Source organism: Ascidiella aspersa, chromosome 2 (assembly GCF_963924565.1).
Source record: "Ascidiella aspersa chromosome 2, kaAscAspe10.2, whole genome shotgun sequence".
NCBI classification, from domain to species: Eukaryota; Metazoa; Chordata; class Ascidiacea; order Phlebobranchia; family Ascidiidae; genus Ascidiella; species Ascidiella aspersa.
Window position 1 is genome coordinate 24,297,842 of NC_139448.1, and position 24,853 is coordinate 24,322,694.

Genomic DNA, 24,853 nt, shown 5'->3' on the forward strand with positions numbered 1-24,853 from the left:
TTCGCAAAACAACAGTAACTTTATAAGCGCATACTTTAGAAATTTGCTAAAACTAACTGTAAGTTTAGGTTTCAAAGTATTGTTTTTCGTTTTCCTTATGTCAGCATACCATATGATGTCCGGGTGTTGCAAGGCAAACAGATGACTTCGTCCATTCTAAACAACGTGAACCTAAGTTATATGCACATTATTTAAGGTGGTAATCCGTTGTAATGACGAGACTGCACGCACATCGGAATCGAAATCAAATCCCAATGACAGGAAGTGTCGCTCCGCAAAACTTGATATGGTTGATAAATGATAACCTGCGACATACAGTCACTTACAAGCAACGTGGGCGACAATTTAGAAAAAAACTTTAAACGTTTGCGAAAGAGCTAGTCTGTTCCTCGCGATATCAAATGACCAATACATATATTTTTCGAAAAACCTACGATTTTTGTTACCTAGTGCAGTTTATTAGGAAACTTGTTTCATAGAATAAACGTAGCAGTTTTGTCATTTAATTGAACGTGTTAGATACCTTAAAGCAGTAGTTCGTTACACTTTCTCAAAAAGTAAAATATTAGAACTTAACAATTACCCTACATAAACATCACTGCCCTACAGTTAGGACGTCAATTAATTATATGGGTGTACAACGCCTATTTAAATGACTACTGTGATTATTAGCAGTAATTATTAAAAATGCTGTAAGGTTCAATTTATCATTACTTTGTGTTTAGTTTATCACAGCCTTAATTGTGTGTTTTAACTATATAGTATCTCACATCTAGTTTAAAACTAAGATTAAGTTGTTTTTTTTCTTCCGTAAGGAATAATTAAATTGGCGGTTTTGGGCTACTTAACTACTCAATGCCGCCCACTGACGGATATTACATTATATATTATTAAATACAAGATAAATGAACTTAATTTTAGTCAGTATGTAAAAATATCAGCATTAAATACAAGAATTGTCGGTAAACAAAAAAAGCTGATCCCAATTCAAGGGTAATATGCTGATAATGACACATTTGATTTTTATCCATCAGCTAGCTTATTCGATTGGAAGTTAAGATACACTATGGGATAACTTTTAACTATGCTAACTAAATGATTTTTAATTCAAAAAATATGCTCTTACCTATTATATAAAAAAATTATTGAAAATAATTTAAGGCCTGACATAATTCGATTTACGCTATTTTAATTCCCGAGCCAACCAAGTCATGGTTGTTTTTTTCGATTTCCTTAATGATGTTCTTGGACCCTTCTACGATAAAAGCGGTTTCGTATTTTGTTTTGCGAGAAACATATTTTGGGGGTGTGTTCTTCGGAGACCTTTGATGATTTTTTCCTCAATTTCGTGACGTCCTTAAGTTAAAAAAAATGCCAGTATTTGTAACCAAAGGTCACCATTTCTATCTTTCTATACAGATTAACTCTAAACATTTAACTTTTGTGCAATGTTTTGACTAGGACTAGATTAATCTCACCATTATTAGCTTCAAAAACGAATAATTTAATTCACCTAATTTAGGTTTCCAAAGTAATAAAATCACTTTGGTTTAGCATATATATACCAATTAGAATAACCAATCAACAATTAAAACTTTAAATGTTTCAGATAACGCACCACATTTTGCAATGTATTTAATTAGTTATTTTTCATGAAGTTTTACATTGTTGTTCATAAATTTTGACAACATGTTATTCAAATCAGTAACGGATATTGTAGGGGGTGTAGTCTATTTTTGCACGCTTTTATCTAGCTAGTATATTAATTGTGAAAACATCCCTTTTGTGAAAGTGTCAAAATGGGTTATTAGAAAAAAATCTTGGCGCCAAAGTACAACCGATGACTGATGTTTACCGATTTACCTTCTGTCTGTGCCTCATGCGACAACCTGCTTTTGTTCGATGTCTGATAGAGTAGGCGTTGGGCAATTTGTTAATGTACAAAGTTGAATAACTTGGTAAAATGTAGTCCGTAGGCGTCGTTAAATTTTGAATGGTTTTGAAAAATTAGGCACAAAGATGTATTAGTTTTTCGTTTGTTTTTCAGCTTTTTAGTCTCTTTTGATCCAGGAGATTCGAATGGCAAATAATCATCTGTCAACTGTTGGCAAATAATCATCTGTCAACTGTTTAATTGTGGTTGATCAGCTATGTTCACAATCATGACAATTTAACCCAAAGAAAAAAATCTAAAACACTTTATTTGCTTGGCTAGAATTATTTGCGAATGAGATATTTTTTCTCAAACTTACTTCCCGTAGGGTGGAAGTAGGTCAAGTGAAAATTTATTTATACGTTCAACAGCGGTCGATGGCACCGACGCATTCCTAGCAAGCATTTCATATTAGATTTCGCTAAATCGTGGCTGATGCTGGTGGTACAAACTAGAAGCCCTTCAGTGGCGAAAACCCTAAAAAAAGAGCTTATGGAAAGAATAGACCCTTCGCTCGGCGACCCTACTCTTTCGCTAGAAGGTTTGGTTGAGGAAACACGTTGGCCTGTTTTTGGCCTCTCAGTGGGCTTATTTTGATACGCTCTATTGGCAGTGCGTGATGCCTCTGCTTGCGGCTGCACGAAACGGATTAGCAAGTGTCGTGTTTTAAAGTGGCGCGGTGTCCCATATCATTTGCTCATCGCATGCCAAGTTATGCACATAACGTAATTTTGTATGTTTCAATCGTTGTTTATCAGATTGACATAAAATGTTGCTTTATTGCTGGAAAGTGACTACATGTTGTTTTCTCGCAAGCATCGTTACGTTTGAATTTTTAATGTGATGCATATTTAGCGTGTAACATTTAAGGTGCGTTTTCATTCAGGACGGAGCTATATGATGGGAAATTTCACAGAGCAAACATTACTAAATCGCGCAACATTCCGGACTAGAAAAGTCAAAACTACATTATTTGTATAAAGACTAATGTATTGACAATTAAATGTCGTGGTAGTCAGCCTAATGTAAAGTTATCCGGATCTTGGTAAAATCGAAGCCAACTGGAAACAACAGCCTCTGCTAAAAAAGTTATAAATTAGCGCATTGGTTTAATAACATTAAATAATGCTTTTTTAAACTGCTTAGAAATCTTAATATTTAATTTGTACTGTAGCAACGTCGTTGGCCTTCTCCAGGTGTGTATGGAGTATAATAATTATTTTTTGCCCCAACAGCGTCCATTGTGTACAGAAGTGGGGCAGGTACAAGACCATTACATGCCCTCGTTAGGAAGATTACCTGGGTTGGATGCCAGAGCACCTAAGACAACAACGAAACGAGTCGGTTTGTTGACTTTAACACGTCGTAATCAACGGTTCGAGAGAATGGCCATCTGCAAGACCCGAGATCCGCTTTTCAGCCGATAATGTCTATTAATTAGTCAAAACAAATCGCCCTTGTAACGCGAAGTTCCAAGAGGTGATCAGCCATGGAAAAAAGGCGCAAGCTTTTTCTTTTTTCGCCCTGACGGTGCTAAGCTATCAGCCCCTGGCGTAAAGATGCGGCGACGGATTGAGAGAAGACAGTCTGTTTAATGCAATGCTATCTCACCACATCGCATTGATAAGACAATCGTCACTCTTTATCTGCAGTTGCTAAAGTTACTAGTTATCGAACTTATGCATGTCAGTATGAGCAGGTGTTAAAGGCGGTGAAGTGCAATGCCTTGTTTCGTCTACAGTTATATATTGGTTTCCGCAGCGAGATCGTATAATTTGCGTGAAACCCGTACTGATTGCTCTCTTTAGTACATTTCGTAAGGAGTAGGCTAGGCTATGTTACATATCTGTCTAAGAAATCGGAGATGATTTTTTATAGTAATAATACTTGACTGTTTGTAGATTTACAGCAAAAATCTATTCAATACTTTCTAGAAATTAACGTGAGTGCAGAGTAGCCTTAGGTTTTTATGTAATTTGTGACCGAATAATTATGTTTTCTTGACAGCCGATTATAAGAATAACATAATTAGTATTTATAAAACTGTCGGTCTCTGAAAGTGGCTCGTGATACGAACGGTTATTTGGACATACAATATCTACATCTATGGTTACAACGCCCGATATGGCAAAGTTTTACTTGCTTGTTATCTGCAAGATGATCATGCTACTACTAGTAACAGGTTGGTAGTAAATTTGATAAAACCGTATGCATAAGCTAGTTTTGCACGACTTTTTGCGGTCTGATTTATTACCAGCAGACGATTTGTCGGTGAAGCACATTATCGTAAGCGTCTTGGTGATTTGTTTCCAAGTGCCAGGTAAAACGCCATAAATCTGTGTTCATTGGTTTTACAATGACGCATTACAAGCTATTATCCTTGTCGAGTTTCGATTGGTATGCGCTTTAACAACCGCGTATTTGTATATATATTTCCACCTTTCCCACCCACAATTACGTTAGTTGGTTTGACGATATGTTTACATTGGTTTACGTTTTACTTGTTAGGACTTTGTTTTGTTTATCGGCCCGAGTTTTTTATGAAGTAAAACATATAAATTTGAAATCAGCGAAGGTTAAAAAAATCCTTTCCTACTAGAAAACAGTAAATTTTGTTGGCATGTAGGACAGAAACGGCCTGCCAGTATTATTCTTTATATAATCAAAACAGCTTGCAACAGCCACAAGATTTGATTCGTCATTTTCGCACCACTTGCACTAAGTCGCGTCACAGAGGAGATTTCAAGTGACCTTAATCGCTTGTTTGCTGCGCGAAATTGATCACGGCTGGGCCCTGCCCCTGCTTGCATTGTTCGCATTGTTTGCCGTAGAACGCGTTTGGGTCTTTTCTTCATTTCATTCACCTTGCGGCATTATTTTAGGTTGCTTTTAATTCTCAACTGGGAAATAATACGGAAAGGTGCTTCGGTTTGGGGCGTGGCCGATTTTAGCGGCAATAATTATCGCAAAGATCCATATAATGTGTAAGTTTACCGCGTATTTTTAACAGGTTGAAATAGTTTTACAACATTGTTTTAACATTTCTTCTTCCAAAGCAGGCTACCTAAATCGGGTAGTCACATTATATTCGGTAATTAGTGTCTTGCCTTTGCGCATTCTGAACAAGACAGCCCGACATGTTTACCGATTTATCATTATTTTGGTATTAATAATAACAAGAATACAATTCAATCAATAGATTGTAAAATAGTTTTAAGATGTTTTGGTTGTAACATGCTGGTTGCAGTGAACAGATGTGTGACACACTACAGCTTTCGGCAATCCGATGTCAAGCGTTAAAGCAAATTTCCCTTTCCTCTCGGCCTGTATGTGTCCTTTGTAGCTGAACTAATTGCTAGGAGCCGTTGTGTTGACTTTCTTGTTTATGAACAAGTGTTGGATAATACCGTGTTCAACGCATGATTAATTTATACTGTTTGGTTTCTATAAAAAATCTTACTTGCTGCTCTAAATAAACAGAAAAGGAGACCTAATTAAGTGAATATGTGAAGAGGTTTCAACTTTTTATCCTCTGAAGGCGTTTTCCGAACTTCTTTTTAGGCCTTCTGGTAATATTTATTTGCCAATGCGCTTTCAAGCCGTCTTTCATAAAACATGCAATAAAATTCCCGAATAAGTCAACAAATACTTGCTATATACCAGTCAGTAAAACTTGTTTGCACAGACCCTGGTGTTTCCATAAACTTGTCAATTAAAACGTTTTTTATTCTGGCTCTGTGGGATTTATCTACCTAAAATGTCTAGCAAATCCGCCCTTTGCCTGACCCAAAAGAGATGTCATGTTTATTCTAACCCAATATTGCCAAAAATATTCCCAAATCAGTGTCAATAATTTTACGACACTGACTTGAAACTTAAGTTTCAAAAATACCGCCTATAAACCACTCACATAAAATAGTTCCTCGTCGTAATTATAGATGGGAAGTGCATTTTTGGGCTGTTATTACTACAATGATACTATTTTGTCTAGCGTTACAAAATGAAAAACATCGAAAACACTGATCTATAGTAAATTTGATAATATCAATAACAAACCATGCTAAAAAAATGAGCAGAACGGATAACTGTTTGAGGGCAAATACTTTTGAAAAAATGCACAAATGTTTTCTAAATCATCTAAAGTAGGTTTGGCCCTTTAGGTTGACAGCGAGTTCATACCAGTGATTAACCCGGAAGAACGACCTTGGCGTGATAATTAAACTGTTTACCCAAACGTCAAGCAGCAGCGAATCAAGCGATCCGCAGGATATCGAAAAGACGGATTAAACGATCGTCCTATAAACTCTGAAAAATAAACTGTTAAAGTCCACATCTCGAGCTTGTAGCGGTGATCGACATTTGCGGCAATGTTTAGGCAACAAATCCCGGCTGACGATACTCTGCGCCTCGGGCTAGTTGTTAGGCAAATGTGGATAGTCAAGGAATTCTCTTCCCTGTTGGATTTTATTTATACACGTTCTCGAAGGTGTGGAATATTTATTGTTTAGCTATAGAGACTTGAAATAACCCCTTACACAAATCTCTGTTCTGGTGCTTTATTTCCTTTCGTAGCATAATTGTCTTGTAAGAAATGTACGGTATACTACACCCTTGTTTTTAATATACTAATCAAATTAAACGTTTGCCAGAGATTCACCGAAATAGAGTGCGTCGTGTATAAAGAAATAATGAGTGTCTGGTAATTGTTTTTTGGTATTTAAAAATGGGTATCATTCACTAACTGTAAAACAAAATAATCGTGTGTTGGCTTGCCACACCTGGCCGTCATGCAGGTGTTTTTTACAACGAAAAAGTTGACCTTGCGTTTGCCTTGTGTTTAACAGTTTTATCAGATAAGCCAGACACTTTTTTCCCTTTTTTTGCGTTGAATAATGGTTCAGTGTTCAATAATTCATTTCCCCCGTAAACATGTTATATAAACAAAAAATGAGCTTTCGCCGTACTAATACTAAACAACAAAATAAGAACGACAGAAGGCATGCGACGGATGCGTTTATACGGCGAGAGCAGCACTAATACCGGATTGTACTAGTTTCCACAAGGAACGTCCTTTCTACTGAAATGCAACACGCTTTGCGCTGCTGTCACTGTTTGCAATTTCACGTCCACTTTGCCACGTTCTATACGTCTGCCCCTACAATACACTTCGTAATGGACCGCTTAATCGGGGATTAACCCAATACGCAAATTCCCGCCTGAAGTCAAGTCAGACAGAAGTGGGCAACTGGGCATTATGTACTGACGTTATACACAGGTCATGCTACAAATGAACCACGGTGCTAACACATCCAACAACAATGCAATACTAATTGGGTACAAACATTACTTCAGCAGGTCCTATAGTGAAAAGATTGGTAAAAGCTAATCAAATCAAAAATGCCAATTATTTTTCTTTATTATTCTTATAAATACGTAATATTGAGGCGATTATAAAAAAGTCTAAAATTTGTCAAAATTTACACGTTAGCTCAAATTAAGTCAAAATCGTTTACAAAATTTACAAAAATTGCAGTGGGATTTTTTAAAGTTTCGTTTCGTGTAAAATTTAATAAAATTTAGTTTTGAATTACACCCAAATACAATTTAAGTGCATTATGTTTTCAGTTGAGCAATAAAACCTATGCGCCTGCAGAATCAACCATGCTAACCTGGTTTATCGTTTAGGTTCAGCTCGAACTTAAATTTTGCTTTAGAAAGTTGTTTCTCTGATTTAAAAAAACACACTATATTTGCTGTCTCTTATCGGTGGTGATTATCCCATTTTCTATTACGTCCCCCTCAAAAAAATGATAATTTTGTAGGTCACTAAAAAACCTGATAATATATTCCTATAAAATGTATTTTATAAACATTTAAAAATACAGTAAGTTTTGTTCGTTAACACGTTTGCAGGGATTTTGTTTTGTAAAGCTAATACAAGTTTTTAAACGCAACAGCTAAAAGACTACGTTTACAAGGCAACTTTACCGAAAAAATATAGCCATAAAAAATGCTTGCTACAAGCGTTACCTCGACTTTCCTTTTAGCTAACGGAGAAGGTTCGTGCCTTTTCGCCCGAATTGCGCCAGGGTATTTGGCGTTACCCCGCCATCTAAGAGCCCCTTTACTGCTTGTGACAATGCTAAAAACTACCAGGGTGTAGGTTTTCGTACGTCGGTCGTCGGTTAAGGGCTATATGTTTTTGTGCTTACGGTTGACGAGTGTGGAAAATTGCTGACTTTCACTAAGGACTAATGCTTTGTGTGTCAACAAAATAAATAATTTCTAACAAAACCAGTTTTTGCATTTTACAATATATTCCTAATCAATGCCGTGTTTACAGGCAGTTTCCATTAAATCACTGGTCACTACGCTAATGTTAGGGAATAGCATAGCGCGACAAATATGCACCCGTTCCTAACTTTTCGACAAAGCCACGTTGTTTCAGTGCACATTCGCTTGTTTAAAATCAATTCGTCAGTAAGGAAAGCCTTTTACCTAAACTATAAGATATTGAGGCAATTGTAATACCGCTTACAGTCTTGGCTTAAGTTGACGCGGAGTGTTTTTCGTCATTAAAGATGAGGGTAAATCAATATGACAACGTATGGCACATTTCTCAAACTTTACTTCAAGGCCATCATTATCATCTGACATCGTTTCGCCATTAAAAGGTCGAACAATAGCAAGTACTCTATTGATGTTTTACCGTCGTAGCTCATACAGTGATAGACGTTGTTCTTTGACATAAATGATGAATTAGTAAACATTTGTGAATTTAAACAAATAATACGATAAAAATCTGGTGGAAATGTATTCTCCAGGTGTGCCGTCAACCGGATGTATTCACTAAAAAAATTTGGGCGGGTTTCAGTGTAAATGCATCTGAAACCAACTTATTACTACGAAAAGCTAAACTTTTTGATAGAAATGGTCTGTTTTGATCTTATTTTAAAATCTTAGTCACGACCGTGGTGCGCGACGCCCTGTGTACACTACAACAGGCGTTAAGAGCAAACTCCAACCAAGACAGGTAGCTACGATTAATGGTATTTGCTGAGCATCGAGCCGCAAGTCGTTTATTCTGCCCGCGCGCGCCAGTCGTATATGACGTAACTATCGCTTGTGGCGTGAGAAAGAACTAACATCCATTTATCTGTGCAAGACGTGCTATTGGTATCGCGGAACTTCTAACAGCTAACCTCAGTGAATTCTGATCTACCAACTACTTTCTATGAATATTCACTCAATGTTAAACTGCTTTCATTTTGGTAATGAAAGTCAACTTATGCATTTTCTTACCATTACCAAGCTTAATGTGTAACTAGTACTATTTTTTATCTTAGGTTTGAGCAGCTCCGATCTAACCACATCTAATTTAAGGTACGTATTTTTTCAAAAAAAATAAACAAAATTCTATCGGAAACACTATGTTTTGTTTTTTTCTTTTTGTTTTACCTTTTAGTTTTTTATTTATTTTATGTGACTTTTGTGCACAATCGCCATGGTACGTCTAAAAACCTATTTTCCTTGAATGGAATATATCCTTTGACCAAAGGTGATTGAGATACCGTGATGAATGTACCAGTAATTTGAGAATCCAACGATTTTGATGAACTTTTTAAAATACGTAGGATAGAGGATGATGACTTATTTTAGCCAACCCAAAAAGCAACAAAGCATTTTACCCTAATAACGTTAAGTTGGTCAAAATTAATTAATTACCAATTGTCGTTATCGCTGTCGAGTTCACGGCTACTGAAGTTCAGCTTTTAGTTTAAAGCTATATTGAAAAAATCTAAAACAACTAAAGACAACAGCAATTACCAGATGAGTTGTTTTTGATTGATATTGTGCCTGTTAGCAATAGTTTGTATATTCAATTAATTGAGGTTTGTGTATATCACATAACCTCAATTTATCCACTATGTTCTTATAACTTCATTTGTTTAATATGCTATACATAAGTTGCAAGCAACCTAAAGTTATATATATCGATATTTATTTGTTTTTACAGCGATGAAAGTTTGTCGGCACTCACGGAACCCGAGAAAACGACTGAGGATACGGGTAAGTGAATTACCATAGACCGGAGTCATTTTAGCAAAGAAAGCTGTCGCCATCAGCCCCAGTTAATATTTTTGTAAATGAAAACCACCGGGATATTCATTAAATAAGTTATCGATTCATGTAGCATCGTTTTGTAAATTGTTAGGATTTTTATTCAGAAAAAAGTATTGAGAAATCTCAAGTTTGTCGATTGTAGCTTGACAATAGGGGTTATGTTGTCAGGTATGAAACTAAACTTGTGGCCCACCAAAAATCCAAACTGATATTTCAGTCATTTCTATTGGTGTGGTGACTCAAGAATTAAAAACACAAAGATATGGTCGAGCTCATCCGTCAACAATGGGAATGAATGGGCATCGCTGACGGATCGGAAACGCGTTTCAATTCCGCCTGTATTGTGCCCTAGAAAGCCAACTGGTGTTTGGCCTTCGAAGCAAAGGGGCCATTTTGACAAAGGGCAATATTTAAGAATACGACACTTTTCCATATTCGCTCTATGTGAATAGTAAAGGCATTCGAAACATACCGAGAAGGAGGCGTAGACCATTGTGGCGTCGATACGATTATTGAAGGGCTTTTGAGCGCTTAATATCAATAAGTCCCCGGTCCTTGTGTCGGTTAGCGTCTGTGGGAAAGTATTGTTACGAGAATTGGCGCTGGTTTATTCCACTGAGACGATGTTCTTCTTTGGTGAAAGTATACTCAGTACAGATTGTTTTCACGTGTGGATTTTGCGTTGACATAACGGCGCTGTGAGTCAGTCCCTGTACACTAATGCCACTTGCTAGTAGCTTGCCTGGCTACTGGGAACTTTTATTCGCAGGTTTCACGGTGCAATGAGTTTTGCCTGAACAAAAAACAGAACATGTTAGACCACAGACAACACTATATAGTAAAACATAGTTTATGTAAATGTAAAGTTATGTTTAACCATTAGATTGTGTAAAATCGTTAAGTGTCGTCCTTTTCAACAAAACAAAAACAACCGTTATATCTTTTAGTAGCAGAGTGTCGACCAATCCTCCGCATCATCAATCCTCTGCGAAACGTTAGTGTTATCTCCGGGGAAAGATTGATTCTAAAGTGCAAGGTGGAAGATTGTACTAACGCAAACGTTCAGTTCCAGTGGTAATTATAACTATTGTTATATCACTAGGGGTAAAACCACTTTTAACTCAAATATATGCAATAAAGAGCTAAACAATTATACTTTACAAATACTATAGTACATTTGGATAACACATCCATCGCTTTGCCTTTATTGTGTTGCACCCTCTTATATGTCCATATCTATATATTATTTGTAATATGTCCATATTGCTTCAAGTGGCCGATGTCCTAATGATACCTAAAAACCTTGAACGAAATGTTAATGGCCAGGAACACTAATGTAAGAGGATGTCGGCAAGGAAACGTGCCTTGGGGGTGCGTCGGACAAGCTCGTTGTATCGAAACGAGCCAGGGTTAATTGAACCTTAACATTGGCTGCCTCGGAAGCATAATTTGCGACTGTGGCTGTGCTTAAACACTGGCTGATAAAGTACTGTTCAGTATTACTGGGACTCGTTTTATCGTTGTAATAAGCTGGCGCACTGTGTAATAGGAGCTTTAGCAGGAAGTTCTTTAATTTAAGTCCTGGGAGCTGGTTTTCGTTATATTTTTTCAGGTTTCTCAGTCCCAAAATAAAAAACTCAGTATTGGGCAGTGGACTTTTTTTTAATTATTGGTGACCTTATAAAGCGTTGCTATTAGTAGACTTGGTGACACCGAGACGACATGATGAGTTTAAAAAGGCGCATAGCCTACCATCTTAATTGAAGTATTTCAATTTTATCACAGGTATTTTGGAAGCACTCTATTCAAACCAGAACCTGGCGAAACGGGCGTTTCAGTAACAAACAAGCGCACCCAGTCTCGACTAAGAATCGATAATGCTTACTCCTATCACACCGGACTCTACAGATGCGAGGCGACCAACGGCCGCAGACGCGTGCACACTCAAGCTTACGTCGACGTATCATTCAGTATGTTCACTAAACATAATTTGCGATTTCCTATTTTTCTTTAGAAAAGCTTATCCAGCGCCATATACCCTGCACCTACCAAAACCCAGCAGTGTTGGTTTAACGGGATTTGGTGTTTATAGTAAAAAAACATTTTTATTAATTGCTCTCATTTCGTTTTGTCTTTGATATAATAGCACAAAAATGGGACTTCTATTTTTTGTTTCATACCATACAAGACTACAGAGTTATATCCCACCCATATACGACTAGTATCTTCAGATTAGGATGTTTTTGTTGAAATCAATTTAAATCTGTATTGATCGCAAAGCCTCTTTGACATTTTAAAATTCTATATAGTGGTACTGTACTGTTAGTGTTTATTTTTAATCTTGGTGTCACTAATCATCGCTTTGTGGCTTTTATTTCAGAACCACCACCGACTTCAAAACCGTAAGTCACAGTTGTTAACTTATTTGTATATCTAACAGCTTCATGTTTAATAAAGATCAAAATAAGTATAAAACTTAGAAAACCCAAAATTTGTTTTTTTGTGTGCTGTACGGCTAATATGTTTCATTCCTGGGGCATTATTAGTATCTAAAACACAAGAATGTATGAAGCAATAAATACACGGATAGAAAAAGAAAACACAAACGACTGTTCTAGCCAAGTGGGTCATGCCCAATCTACAACTGTTGCAACTAAATAAGATACAATCCGTACGGATTAAATTATTGTTTAGCTTGTGTGTTTTTCACCATTTCGGCAGTTTCTTTCGTTCGAACGAAATTTCTGAGTTTAATATTTATGGTATTTTGCAAATTTTATTATTCTAAGGAATTTTTAGATGGATTCATAGGTACATTTTAATGTATTGCTTTATTGTAGAACTATTCCTCCCGGGAAGTGCGAAACTTATTCCGGCATAAGATGTCGTGATGTCCTTGGTGGAAAAAGCATCTATGTTGATCCTTACGTAACTCAGAAAGAGATGGAGGATTCGATTAGGCAGGCTCTTCAACTTCTTGGTAATTTTGACTGAATGCCATATAGAGTAAAATAAATTATTAAAACATGTTTCTATGTTTAAGTTAAGTTCCAAATTGTCGGCGCTAACCAAATATCACGTATTACTTTCAGATGGTGATGGTGGTTCAGTGTCAAAACGTTGCTTTACATTTGCCTACCCGACATTCTGCAATTTTGTCTTTCCATCATGCGAGCAAGTGACCGACCACATCACTGGCAAGATTATAGCTAAACCCACCCGTCTTTGTAGGGAAGACTGTGAACAACTGAAGTATGATGTTTGCCGTAACGACCTGGTCAACAGCCCAAAAAATTCTTATCTTAGGGTGAGGTGTTGGCCTGATGCTTTTGTTTAAGCAAATGGGTGTAAATTGCCTCCCTTGTAACTAATTTTTGCTTTCTCTTACAGCTCGTGTTTCAAAAATCAAATTGCTCCATTCTTCCGGCCACTCGTTCCCAAACGACTAAGTGCATTAAAGTTGGCCTACCGGCTGTTGTTAACCGAGATCACAAGTGCTACAACGAAACCGGTACATCGTATAGAGGAACCATTAACTACTCGAAAGATGGAAGGACATGTAAAGAGTGGCCACACTCTGAAATGACAGAGGTTTGTCACAAAATATTTTTCAGAGTTAGTACATCTACCTGGATAGTATTACATTGTTTCTACACCAGTTGCAAATGTGTAGGCCTAGTAGTAACTGACTATTGTACATGCGTAATAACAAATTAACTATTTTGTTCTGTAGAATCCTGAATTAGCTGGTGGCCATAATTTTTGTCGCAACCCGAACAATGCTTTAAGTGGTCCATGGTGTTATGTGAACAAACACTTTACAGAAAAGGCACTTTGCGATGTGGAAAAATGTAGTAAGTAGAGCACGAATTGTTTTTCTTGGTCGAGTTTTTTGTTAAGAAAAACTTTTTTGAAGTTATGATTAGTTGTCTTTAATGATAAATGTGGACTTAAACAATAAAACAATTGGCCAACTTTGACATAAAAGTATTGTTGTCCGGGGTCGTCAGTCTACGTAGTTAACAGCGTTTCTTGATGTTTTGCTAACGGCCGGCGAATGCAAAATTAATTAGTTTTGTTGTGGTGCTTGCCATTTTTTGCATATAAAAATGACTAACGTTTTTTAACAAAAATGGAGGCCAGTAATCCTATAAATATAATTAAATAACAGCTTAGTTGAGGGTACAAGGAATGAAGAAAAATAATGCAGGCCTAGCATATTTTAAAAGTGAAAACTGGTTATCATAAGTACAAAGTATAACACATTTTTATTTGTTTTTGTTTGATAAGTATTTTGTACTTGCTCAGGTAAACCCTCGAGAGGTTCGGACATGATTATGATCCTGGTTCCAAGCGTCTCAATTCCTTTCGTTCTGGCTTGTATCGGTTTCGCATTCTGCGTTTGTCGTAAGAGGAAAGCAAGAAGCAATCAACAGCGCCGTAAATCTCCAATGAGTAACGTACAATCCGTAGAACTGCCATTGGTGTCTAAGTCAAAGGTATGAAACCGTGTTCAATGTTAATTGCGTCGAATAACAGTTGCATTTGCTTTGTTTTAAACGTTTATTTAATTTTTTGCAGGCAATTCCCAAAGTCCCTGACATAGTTTCAAGTTCAATTCAATTGCTCAACGAGGTTGGAGACGGCCATTTTGGAAAAGTGTACAAAGCAAAAATTCTTCCAAACCCCCAATTTAGTACCAATTTTGCTGTAAGTGTAACAAAATTTCGAAATTGTGAGGGATGTAACTTAGCAAGGGTACGGAGAGATATTTTAGTTTCTTAAGTTTGGTATGTTAATAAATTTGTCGAAAAAGCTATAGTCATATTGTTCCGTACTTTATTTATCTTTTTTGTAGGGTGCCGTAAGCCTAAAATAATACCAGGGGCGTAACGTATTTAACACGGATATATTACCCAGCTTTAAGGACCTATAGGCCTTCCAGAGTCAATTGGTTATTTGTTTACTCATTATTGTTTTAGGTTGCGGTGAAAACTCTGAGAGAAGGCTCTATACCGCCCCATGTTGATGACTTTCAACGAGAAATCGAAGTTTTTTCGGAACTGCAACACGAAAACGTTGCTTGTCTAAAAGTAGGAACCTGTTTAGAGTTATATGAAATTTCCGAGTATGCCTATTCCTCTTCTATTATACATCATTTCTCCAACCGAATACCCGATGCAACATGAAGTCTCTTTGTTAAGCTTAAACACTTCATTTATTTTATTTTAAAGGCGATTGTGACACAGTCGAGTCTTCGTTGTATGATCTTCGAATACACGAACGGAGTTGATTTGCACGAGTTTCTTGTCCTTCACTCTCCTCAGGCTGATTTCGCTAAACCACCCATTAGCAGTTCCAGCAGTCACGCTTCTTCGACCATCGAGCACACTGACTTCGTCAGAATGGCTATACAGGTTTGTCAAACACCTACCGAACCTTAAGGATTACTACAATGTAAATATATGGATAAATCAATAATATTCAATATTTAATTTATAAAATGCCTTGTGTGTAAATGCTGTTATATTCACTATGAAATTCCTTTGTATATAGATTGCATCCGGCATGGAATATCTTGCCAGCAATAATTTTGTTCATCGTGATCTGGCTGCACGAAATATTCTGGTTTGTAGCTCCATGGATCTGAAAATCAGCAATCTTGGGGTTGTTCGTGACTCTTACTTGTCATGTTACTACAGGTCACCGCAAGGTGGACAACTGCTTCCAATTCGGTAACTAGTTTATATTTTTTTATCCCTACATTCTTTACAATGAAATTGTGGGAAATGTAAATTTCTCTTTCTAGAGATTCCATTGGTTTTTGTATGTTGTAAGTAAACAAGACGTGATTTTTGTATTATATGACTTATTCGCAGATGGATGGCACCAGAGTCTCTACAGAGCTGGCAATTTTCCAACAAGAGCTCAGTGTGGTCCTTTGGCGCCCTCCTGTGGGAAATGTTTTCGTATGGAATGCAACCCTACTGCGGATATAATAATCACGAGGTGTGGATCCGTTACCCTTTTGTCAAATAACTGGCGGCATTTAAGCTAAAGCACTATTAGATAATATCTTAAAAATATTGCTTTTCGGTTCCAGGTGCTTGACATGATATCCAGGCGACAACTTTTGACCTGCCCAGACCAATGTCCAGCAAAGGTTTACTCGCTGATGCACGAATGTTGGGCTGCTCAACCACCCCAGAGGCCTTCGTTCAAGGTAACAGTTTTTACCTGTAGGCCTGTTCTTTTATTTCGCATAATCGTTTCATATCCTATAATGGTAACTAATATTCCTTTAACTGAAATTTATTATCGTAGGATCTCAGGGCAAAGTTACAAGGATGGGAAGCGTCCAACAATGGGCGTGTGACGTCACAACTAGCTCAAGGTATCCATCGTCAGCTGCAAAACGTAATGAGGGATGGTCCAGCTCCTTACTCTCAATACACATCACAAACAAGCAGCATGTCAGTATTTAACTATTGTCTTTGTCAAATGCTTGCTATCTTATACTATATATCCCAATCTAAAATCAGCGTATTACATTTTAACTATATTATTTACCTATACAGAAACAAACGTTGTTATAACGCTATGAGATTGACGTTTTTAACATTTACCGATATATGAAGATAAATAGCGTTACGTTTACCAACGAATAGCATTTTTGTTCTAGTGGAGGTAGCAGTGGCCTGACGTACAGCTCGAATGTTCCCGGTCCAACTCCTTCTCCACCACCACAGTACAGCAGCATGGCCATGCCCATGCCAAGCTCGTCGGCCTCAACTTTTATGACGACCCAACACCCCATGCCGCCTAACGTCAGTCCATCTTCGCAACAGTTTTTCTCTTCGCCTGGAACCAACTCTTCCTATCCACAGTCTGGCACTCAGCACCCATATCAACCAGCGTACACAAGTGCGCCCCAAAGCGGCGGAATATATGGCGAAAACTACGCACCCCATTCACAGAACCAGTACATGCAGCAAATGCAGCAACGAAAACCAATGAACTACAGGAAAGGAGCAGCGTCTAAGAGCAGTGGTGACAGCAGTAGTTGCGCGTCCTCGTCCAGGGATCAGTTTCCTCCCGTTCGTCCCTATGGAGGACAAGGCTCATTCGGACCTCATGATTTCAACGACTCTTCGAATTACGAAGTTCCCCAAGGTCATCACCAACACGGCGGTTACAACAACCACATGAACCGACCGTTGAGCGGTGTCATAGAAAATGAGAGTGGTGAAGATGAAACTCCAGAAAAGTTTTACCAAAATCCGCAAAACAATCAAGAAACTGAAAAATTAGTGGTGTCTGCTGCTAAAGGACAGCACCAGGTTCAACAGAATGCTTTAAAACTATCGCCAAGTGGACAATTTCGCGAAATAGACTCCGACATCTCCAACTCCAGCATTAAAGCCACGTCGTGTGATTCCGGTCTACCAGTCGATGACGTCGAAAGTCATCTTGCCGACCCAAAGACCCCACTTGTAGGAAGAGGGCAGCCCAGGCATGTTGTTAAAACTCCACTCCGGGGTTCAACGCCAAGAAAGTTTGTCTAATGAATCCATACTAAGCAGGAGCTTAAAACGAAGTAGTTCGGTGATTAATTAGTGGTTAATCCCGTGAACATGGCGTCGAGAGGGTAAAGAAAGACGTCGTTCGTAACCTTGCCAAGGCTGAGACATACCATAAGCTTGGAGCTTTGCAGTTAATATCGCTATTTTATTCTTGATCAAACTGATGTTTGCATTTCACAACTTTATTTTAGGCTTGCCAAAATTTCACCTATTCTAAAACATAGAGAATTGTCACATATTTCTCAACATTAAAAAAGCTTTATCAACGTTTTTAGCATTTTATTTTTTGAAAGGTTTAACAGCAATTACAGGTACGGTAATTAAACTTACTTTAGGACTCAAAATTGTAATACAACACTGTGCTGCTTTGGCTTTATACATTTCGTGAAAACTTTGGTCACCTTAACTAATAGCCTACACTAATAACTTTGCTAAAATCGTTTGTGTCACATTTTCTCATACGGAATATTAATTTACTGTTTTCTTGTACGGTGCCTGGCAACTAATAGGCTATAATTATCTCATGCCATGATAACGTGCGTATACCTTACGAAGTATAGCGACCAGTTTGTGAATGGTGATTTAATTTTGCGAAACAATTTTTTGTTGTTTATTAAATCCCGTTCGAATGTTTTCCCAAGTATATCATGTAAAAACGATGTAGTTTCGTTGAAGCGAAATAAAATTTATAGTCATTTATAAAATAATTTCCTATGCTTTATGTAAGATAAAACAGCAGGCATGTGCAACTTACGGCCCATGGGCACGAGCGTAAACAAAAGTCACATTCCTTAAAAAAAAATAGCCCAAATCTTGTTCAGTAATCTTTGGTGTCAAATAGCTCCATGGCGTGAAACTGTTTGACTTTCCTGGTTAAGGTTCCATGGGTTCTATTTATTTTTAGAATCTTGTTTAATTCGAAAAAATTCAAAAAGTTCAAGGTTAGCTTCGGTTCGACTAAAAATATTGAAAACAGGTTCATAACGTTTAATTTAATTAAGACAGGGTAGTATATCCAATATTTTTTTACGCTGTTTGCAGCGTAAATCACTTTTTTGTCAGTTAGGCTACCGTACTAGAGTGTTGTGGGTACTATATCCAATCATTTTTACGCTGCTACAGCGTAGGCTTAATCTTAGAATAGTAAGTCTTCATAAGTCTTAGAATAGTAGTGGTATAACACTCCAGTACCGGAAACTGACAAAAAAGTGATATAAGTTTATTTACTTAGCCTTAGTAAATTACCATTTTGGACAAAATTTTGACCTATTAGATTTACATTAATTTAAACAACATATTATTGTGTGAAGTACTGCGTTATCAGTGCCTTGGCGTAGTCAACCAATTATACTGACTACCGGTTATGCAAAACTCTTGAAAATGCTTAGTTGATATTTTATGTCATTTCAAAAAGACAAACTATAAAAATGCCAAAGAACAAAACGTTTTTATTTAAGAAATTTGTTGTGTAAACAGTTGAAATACGGTAAAAGTAATTGCAGAAAATTAACAACGACCTATCATTTTATCGTATTAGGAAGTGGAATAATTGCAAATCACAGGCAAATAAGACAGAGCAAATACTGTTTAATACTTCCAAATCAGAGATGCACAACTGTAAAGAAAAATCGAAGTTCGAGCTGTACCTAATGCGATAAACCAGGCAGCCTGCGTGATTAAAGTATATTACACTAATGAAGATATAATACAGTAAAAATGTCTTTGAATGTAATTCAAAACTAAATTTTTTTGTAAAATTTAAACTGATCTACAAATTCAAAAGCTGACTATATTTTTTGTTTAATTTTGTGAATTATTTTCAGTGTTGTAATGACTTAAGTCAATGACTTGACTTAAGTCACTGTTTTCAAACTACTTGACTTGGCTTAGGTCATTTGGGAAAAATGACTTGACTTGACTTAAGTCTTTCGGACAAATGACTTGACTTGACTTAAGTCATTTGGACAAATGACTTGGGTTAAAATGAAGCGTTTTTTTTCAAGTATTTGTTATAAAATTGAGCTATTTATCCAAATTTTAGCACATAAAACAAATTGCTTGCTATATGTTGCATTTTTTCTTATTTTTTAGTTCAGTTATTGCTCATAATCATACAAATTTGAAAATTTTAATAGTTTAAAATTTTATTTTTTAACAAGGACATGACTTGAAGTTGATTTGCTTTAATTATGACTTGACTGGGACTTGACTTGCGCAACTGATGACTTGGACTGGGACTTGACTTGTTATTTATTCAAAAACACTTGACTTGGACTTAAGTTGTTTTACAAATGACTTGACTGGGACTTAAGTCAATTTAAAATGACTTGTTTACAACACTGATTATTTTTGTGCATTTTAAATCGATTTTTTTTATGATTTAGATAAATTTTGACCTTACATGAAAATTCTAACTTGTTTTGACAAGTCAAAAAATTAATCCCCCTATTTAAAACCCCTAAAAAAATAAGCTAAAACGGCAACCAGTATTTTGAAAACACTAATGCGTAAGCTCTTCTCATGACAAAGTGATAAAAACATATTACTACTTGTCCAAAAATATTTTTTTTACAAGAAGCAACAGAATTTTAGAAAATATTTCACAAATGACGTCATAAAATGGGCAACCCTCAAATTGCACTTAACTGGACGCATCTTGCGTTAATATGCAAGTACAACCTAAATCAAACTGGAACAAATTTACTTATGTTGCACCAATGATATCGGTGAAGAAAAAATTGCAGTTATCAGTTTTAGGGGTGAAACTTTAAAATTACATAGCAAAACTTTTAACATAAATTAGGACTTGCATTGGCTAAAGGAATCAGTTAAATTGGAAAAAAGTTTTTATTGTGTTAAAAAGATATTTGTTACTGTTTTTGGATACACATTTTTTTTTAAAAACAAACTAATTTTTTATGTAATATGGATCACATTTCTGTGCGTTAGTACTGAATAAAAATGTTCAATTTATTTTCAATCACTTCTTGTTTCATAATTTTATTATTACATTTTTACTGCATTGCTACTGTTAAGCATACACATGATTGTTACTGTGGTATAAGATTGATGCTTTAATGCAGGGGTGACGAACCTATTTGCTGTCACGGGCCACTTTGTCAGTTACCACTGAGTAAGCCGCAAAACTTAATCAAAGGAAAGCTAAGCTTACACTCAACTAGTTACTACTGCATTATTGTACTGAAGCAGCAACAGGATCATGGTGTTAAATTATTATTAGTATATTTTATGACCCAACAATGAATAAACAGTTGAATCCTGAATTGATGGTGTGTGGATTTACACAACAGTTTCTACGATTCCTGCATGATATATATATGCGTTATTGAATACGGTTAGCAGCTTTTGATATCGCATCGCAAAGAGTAGAAGCGGGTCAAAGAAACTTCAAGACTGCCGTGGTCTCACCCAAATGCTTCGCGGGCCACACAAAATTCTTTCGCGGGCAATTTGTGGCCCGCGGGCCACGTGTTCGTCACCCCTGCTTTAATGCAACGTATGCAAGGTTTTATACATGCAATGTTTACCTTATATTTTATAAATTATTTTTGGGTAAAAAACTTCTTTGAATGATATGTCATACATAAAAATTACCAAGACCTTTATTACAAAGAAACACCCATGGCCTTATGTAGACTGTCAACTGAAACAAGATCTTTTGGTTTTACATTTGCAGCTAAACCAGCGAACGTTGTACGCAATTCACCAGCCATTTCAATCTCTTTGGTGCTGGGTGAATCAAGATTAGGCTCATTTGCTTCAGTTTTTTTGCTCAAACGCTTTTGCTGCTCATATTTGAGTTTGTGTATTAATCTTCCACTGCGATCAAGGTTAGCCGCAATGTCAGTTGTGAAAACACTTTGGATAGTTCCTTGCTTTTGTGTTGCTTCCAGGCTGTCAACAAAGGAGACATCTATTCCCAAGTCCTTCAATGAGCGCAATTCATCAAAGTCAATTTTTGGTGTATCATCTTTCTCTGCAGAATTTTTAACCTCCAAAACCTTTCTTTTTTCAAGAATTTCATTTGTAGTTTGGGTATGAGCACCATGGGTTACATTATCCAGCATATCTGAAACCATAGTGACTAAACCTTTATTGCAATCACTAACAAAGTTCTGAATGCTTTGAGCAAAGAGATACCCTGTTTCACCACTGTAGGCAGATAAAAGGAGATCACTTTCTTCTTGGGTTAGGTTAGATATTCTGGAATCATATGAGGGCCCAAACGATCCAAATGCACCATAACTTAAATAATCTAAAGGAGTCACTTTATTTCTTTTATCTTCTTTAACTACTGGCATAACATCGATTCCTTCAACCGTACTGCCTGTGAGTACTCCCATGTCCACTTCATTAGACTGCTGATTTACATTATCTGGGTTAAGTAGTTTTAATGTCATTTTTCCATCTTTGTCCATCATTAAAACACCAAGTTTACCATTTGGGTTTTTTGTTTGTAATTTTAGTTTGGCTTCCCTTGCTGCTTCCAATACATTTGGTGCAACTGAAAGGGCGTCGTCAGCATCAGTAAAGCTTATAGCTTCAGTTAGTGAGTCGGCATCTACCATATTTGTCATTTTTGTGTTTCTTTCAGATCGATTTTCAGAAATAAACTTTGAAATAGGTTTATCAACAACATCAACTTCAGAACAGTCATTTGCAGCCTGAGAACCTTCTTCCCCAAGAATGTCGGAAGCCTCGCTCTGTGTCAGTTCACCAGTTGCACTTAAGCTGCGAAGTATACTCGCGAGTCTATACTTGCTAAATATTTTTGCAGAGGCTGAAAGCAGTTTTTTGGCCATTTCATAATAAATAGTATCCTCCTTGTTGTAAATGCAGCAATTTTCAACCATTTGTTCAACATCTTGTTTCATGTCATCCAACCCAAAATATTGATTAGTAATGATTTTGTTTTTCATAGTACTAAAATCCATAGGAGAGGAGATCATGTCAGAATAACCAGGTGCAATTATGTCATTTACTGGCCATTTAAATATTTCATTTGGATCCTTTCTTTCTAGTTGCTTTAAAAGGTGAAAAAGGACAGTGTTCAATGCTTTTCGTTTAGAAGCCGCCATAGGTTGCCTTGCAGTTTCCTTTGGTTGCCTTTCCTTTACCTTTTGTTGAATATCTTCTACACGACCAGCTTTGGATATCTCTTCCATTGTTACCTCAGAAGAACTAGATTCATCGGATATCCGATGAAGTGATGGTACTATTGTCTCAACATGGTGTACAGTTGTCTCCACAGATGAATGTTTTTTCTTTTTACGGTGATGATGAGAGGACGGAGAATCAGCATAGTCAGAATCATATGTACCTTCCGTGCCTCTCTTTAAAATAAGCTTTAATGGAGTTTCTATTCCTCGATCAGCAGTTTCTTCAGAGTGGTGCCAATCTCTCTTGTGCTTTTTGTGCTTTTTACCCATTTTTATAAGTAAATAGTAACTTTAATAAATTGTACTATATAATATGTAAAACAAAGTAAAATAATTTATCAAGTTTTTCCTAGGGAGATGAACCAACGAAACAAAATTTATATAAACCACTACAACATTTGTATAAATCACTAAGTTCTATTTATAAACTCAAAACTATTTTTGGTAGTTGATTGATTATATTAGGATTTATCAATAAACCTGAAGATGGTGTATGGTGCTGCTTGATATTAACTGGTAGAAAACAACACAAATAATTTTGGGTACCGGTACCCCATCTTTTTATTTTGTAATTAATTGTGTTACTTACTACATGCAAAAATCAAAGAGCACCAAACAATGGTAGGAATTTTGACTAACTTTAAATTATTTACTACACTTATTCATGAAGCTGTGTTAAAGTCTCCGTTTTTAGTTCATGTCAATTTAAAAGTATTTCGAATCTGCTGGGCCTACGGCAGAAAACAGTAATTACATATCTACAGACACGCCAGCGGAAAATTTTCCAGGGGGGGATATGAATATACATACATAGTTTATCTTCAGTACCTATGGTATTAATATTGACACACGATTTAATGTCAGCAGGAATGGCGCTGATCTAGAATCCCACCACTTTATTTTTACAGTTACGGAAATAGTTGTAAAAATAGAAACTGCAAGGATGAAATTAATATGGGAGAATAAATGGCGCTAAATATATAATAATAATACTTGACCGAACCAAACCCAAACTCGCACCCCAATCCAAATAAAGTTAGCAATAGAAACCACCGGTCACCGGACGAAAATGTGGTCGGATACTGCCAAGCGCCGTATAATAATCAGAATTAATTCATAACCTTCATAAGTAGGCTAATACATATTACACCTATAAACAACAATAGTCGCCTTTAGAAATTCCAGATGAAGCAAGTGCCCCTCCGCCCCACATTGGCCCTCTGTGGGGGCGCCCATCAGGCAACAAACCCATCATGCAAATATGTGGTCCTGTGCAAACTTCTTTATAACACACCATTTGACCATTGTCTTGCGGCGAAATACTTTTTTTCGATCTTTTTAAAATATTTTTTTACTGTTTACCACAACATTATCATTATGATCTTGAATGGTAAAATAATAGATAAAAACTAGACGGGGGTGCGGTTGTTGTATATTTTGTCAGGTGGTATATTTTTCAGGGCTTAATTTATTTTGTGACTTATGCGACGAATGTATTGTATTATAAGTATTGTAAGTATTAGTACACCGAAAAGCCATTGCAGACTCACCGAATCTGTCGATCAATGATGCAAGCAGAGCAGACTAGAAAAACAACTAGCCTGCAGTGAGGTTCGAACTCACGACCTCCGGTCAAGCCGGGACCGGATTGTATTGTAAGTATTGTAAGTATTGGGCTTTGAATCTGTAGTTTCAAACAATATGGAAAACACTATTATGTGCCTAATACGCAAACTATTAAATCGAAAGTTTTGCTAGTTGTTTCAGCCTGATGTTGGTATGTTGGTTGGAGCAACATGCACAACAGGTGGTAACAGAGAGGCGTACTCTGCTTTAAGATTTCGCATTTACATTTGCGGCGGTAAATACACCCTATTGACACTTGATTTAATTAGGCGAAGCTTATCGCGAAGTAATAACGCTGACTCCGCATTTAAAGCAAGCATTATAAATGTGTCGCCGATATTCTGCTTTGAACATCTGTAAGTACCAAGTCACGTATAAGATGGGACGGGACTCCTAAGTACAATCTC

General features: G+C 36.7%; 2 protein-coding genes across 3 annotated transcripts; one reads left to right on the forward strand and one right to left on the reverse strand.

The window, feature by feature from the left end:
• Positions 1-3,946: 3,946 nt before the first annotated feature.
• LOC146164427 (inactive tyrosine-protein kinase transmembrane receptor ROR1-like) lies at positions 3,947-18,336 on the forward strand. 2 transcript variants are annotated; one of them, XM_083381388.1, is made up of 19 exons: positions 3,947-4,115; positions 9,280-9,316; positions 9,951-10,003; positions 11,005-11,131; positions 11,843-12,027; positions 12,438-12,459; positions 12,898-13,037; positions 13,150-13,364; positions 13,448-13,648; positions 13,791-13,911; positions 14,366-14,556; positions 14,639-14,767; positions 15,040-15,150; positions 15,292-15,474; positions 15,614-15,792; positions 15,937-16,066; positions 16,161-16,280; positions 16,382-16,530; positions 16,740-18,336. In XM_083381388.1, the coding sequence occupies exons 1-19, from the start codon at positions 4,040-4,042 to the stop codon at positions 17,620-17,622; spliced, it is 3,252 nt and encodes a 1,083-aa protein (XP_083237514.1). In that variant the 5' UTR covers positions 3,947-4,039; the 3' UTR covers positions 17,623-18,336. The 2 variants fall into 2 exon arrangements, with proteins under 2 accessions (XP_083237514.1, XP_083237515.1); XM_083381389.1 differs by having other exon boundaries at positions 11,008-11,131.
• A 773-nt stretch (positions 18,337-19,109) lies between these two features.
• LOC146164428 (bromodomain-containing protein 7-like) lies at positions 19,110-23,120 on the reverse strand. The gene has a single exon (XM_083381074.1). The coding sequence runs from the start codon at positions 23,088-23,090 to the stop codon at positions 21,267-21,269; it is 1,824 nt and encodes a 607-aa protein (XP_083237200.1). The 5' UTR covers positions 23,091-23,120; the 3' UTR covers positions 19,110-21,266.
• Positions 23,121-24,853: the final 1,733 nt, after the last annotated feature.

Coding starts and splice junctions, on each gene's coding strand:
- LOC146164427 (XM_083381388.1), top strand. CDS start 4,040: ATGGTTACAACGCCCGATATGGCAAAGTTTTACTTGCTTGTTATCTGC. Junction 15,151..15,291: donor AAAACGTTGCTTGTCTAAAA/GTAGGAACCTGT, acceptor TTTATTTTAAAG/GCGATTGTGACACAGTCGAG. Junction 16,281..16,381: donor CCCAGAGGCCTTCGTTCAAG/GTAACAGTTTTT, acceptor TTATTATCGTAG/GATCTCAGGGCAAAGTTACA.
- LOC146164428 (XM_083381074.1), bottom strand. CDS start 23,090: ATGGGTAAAAAGCACAAAAAGCACAAGAGAGATTGGCACCACTCTGAA.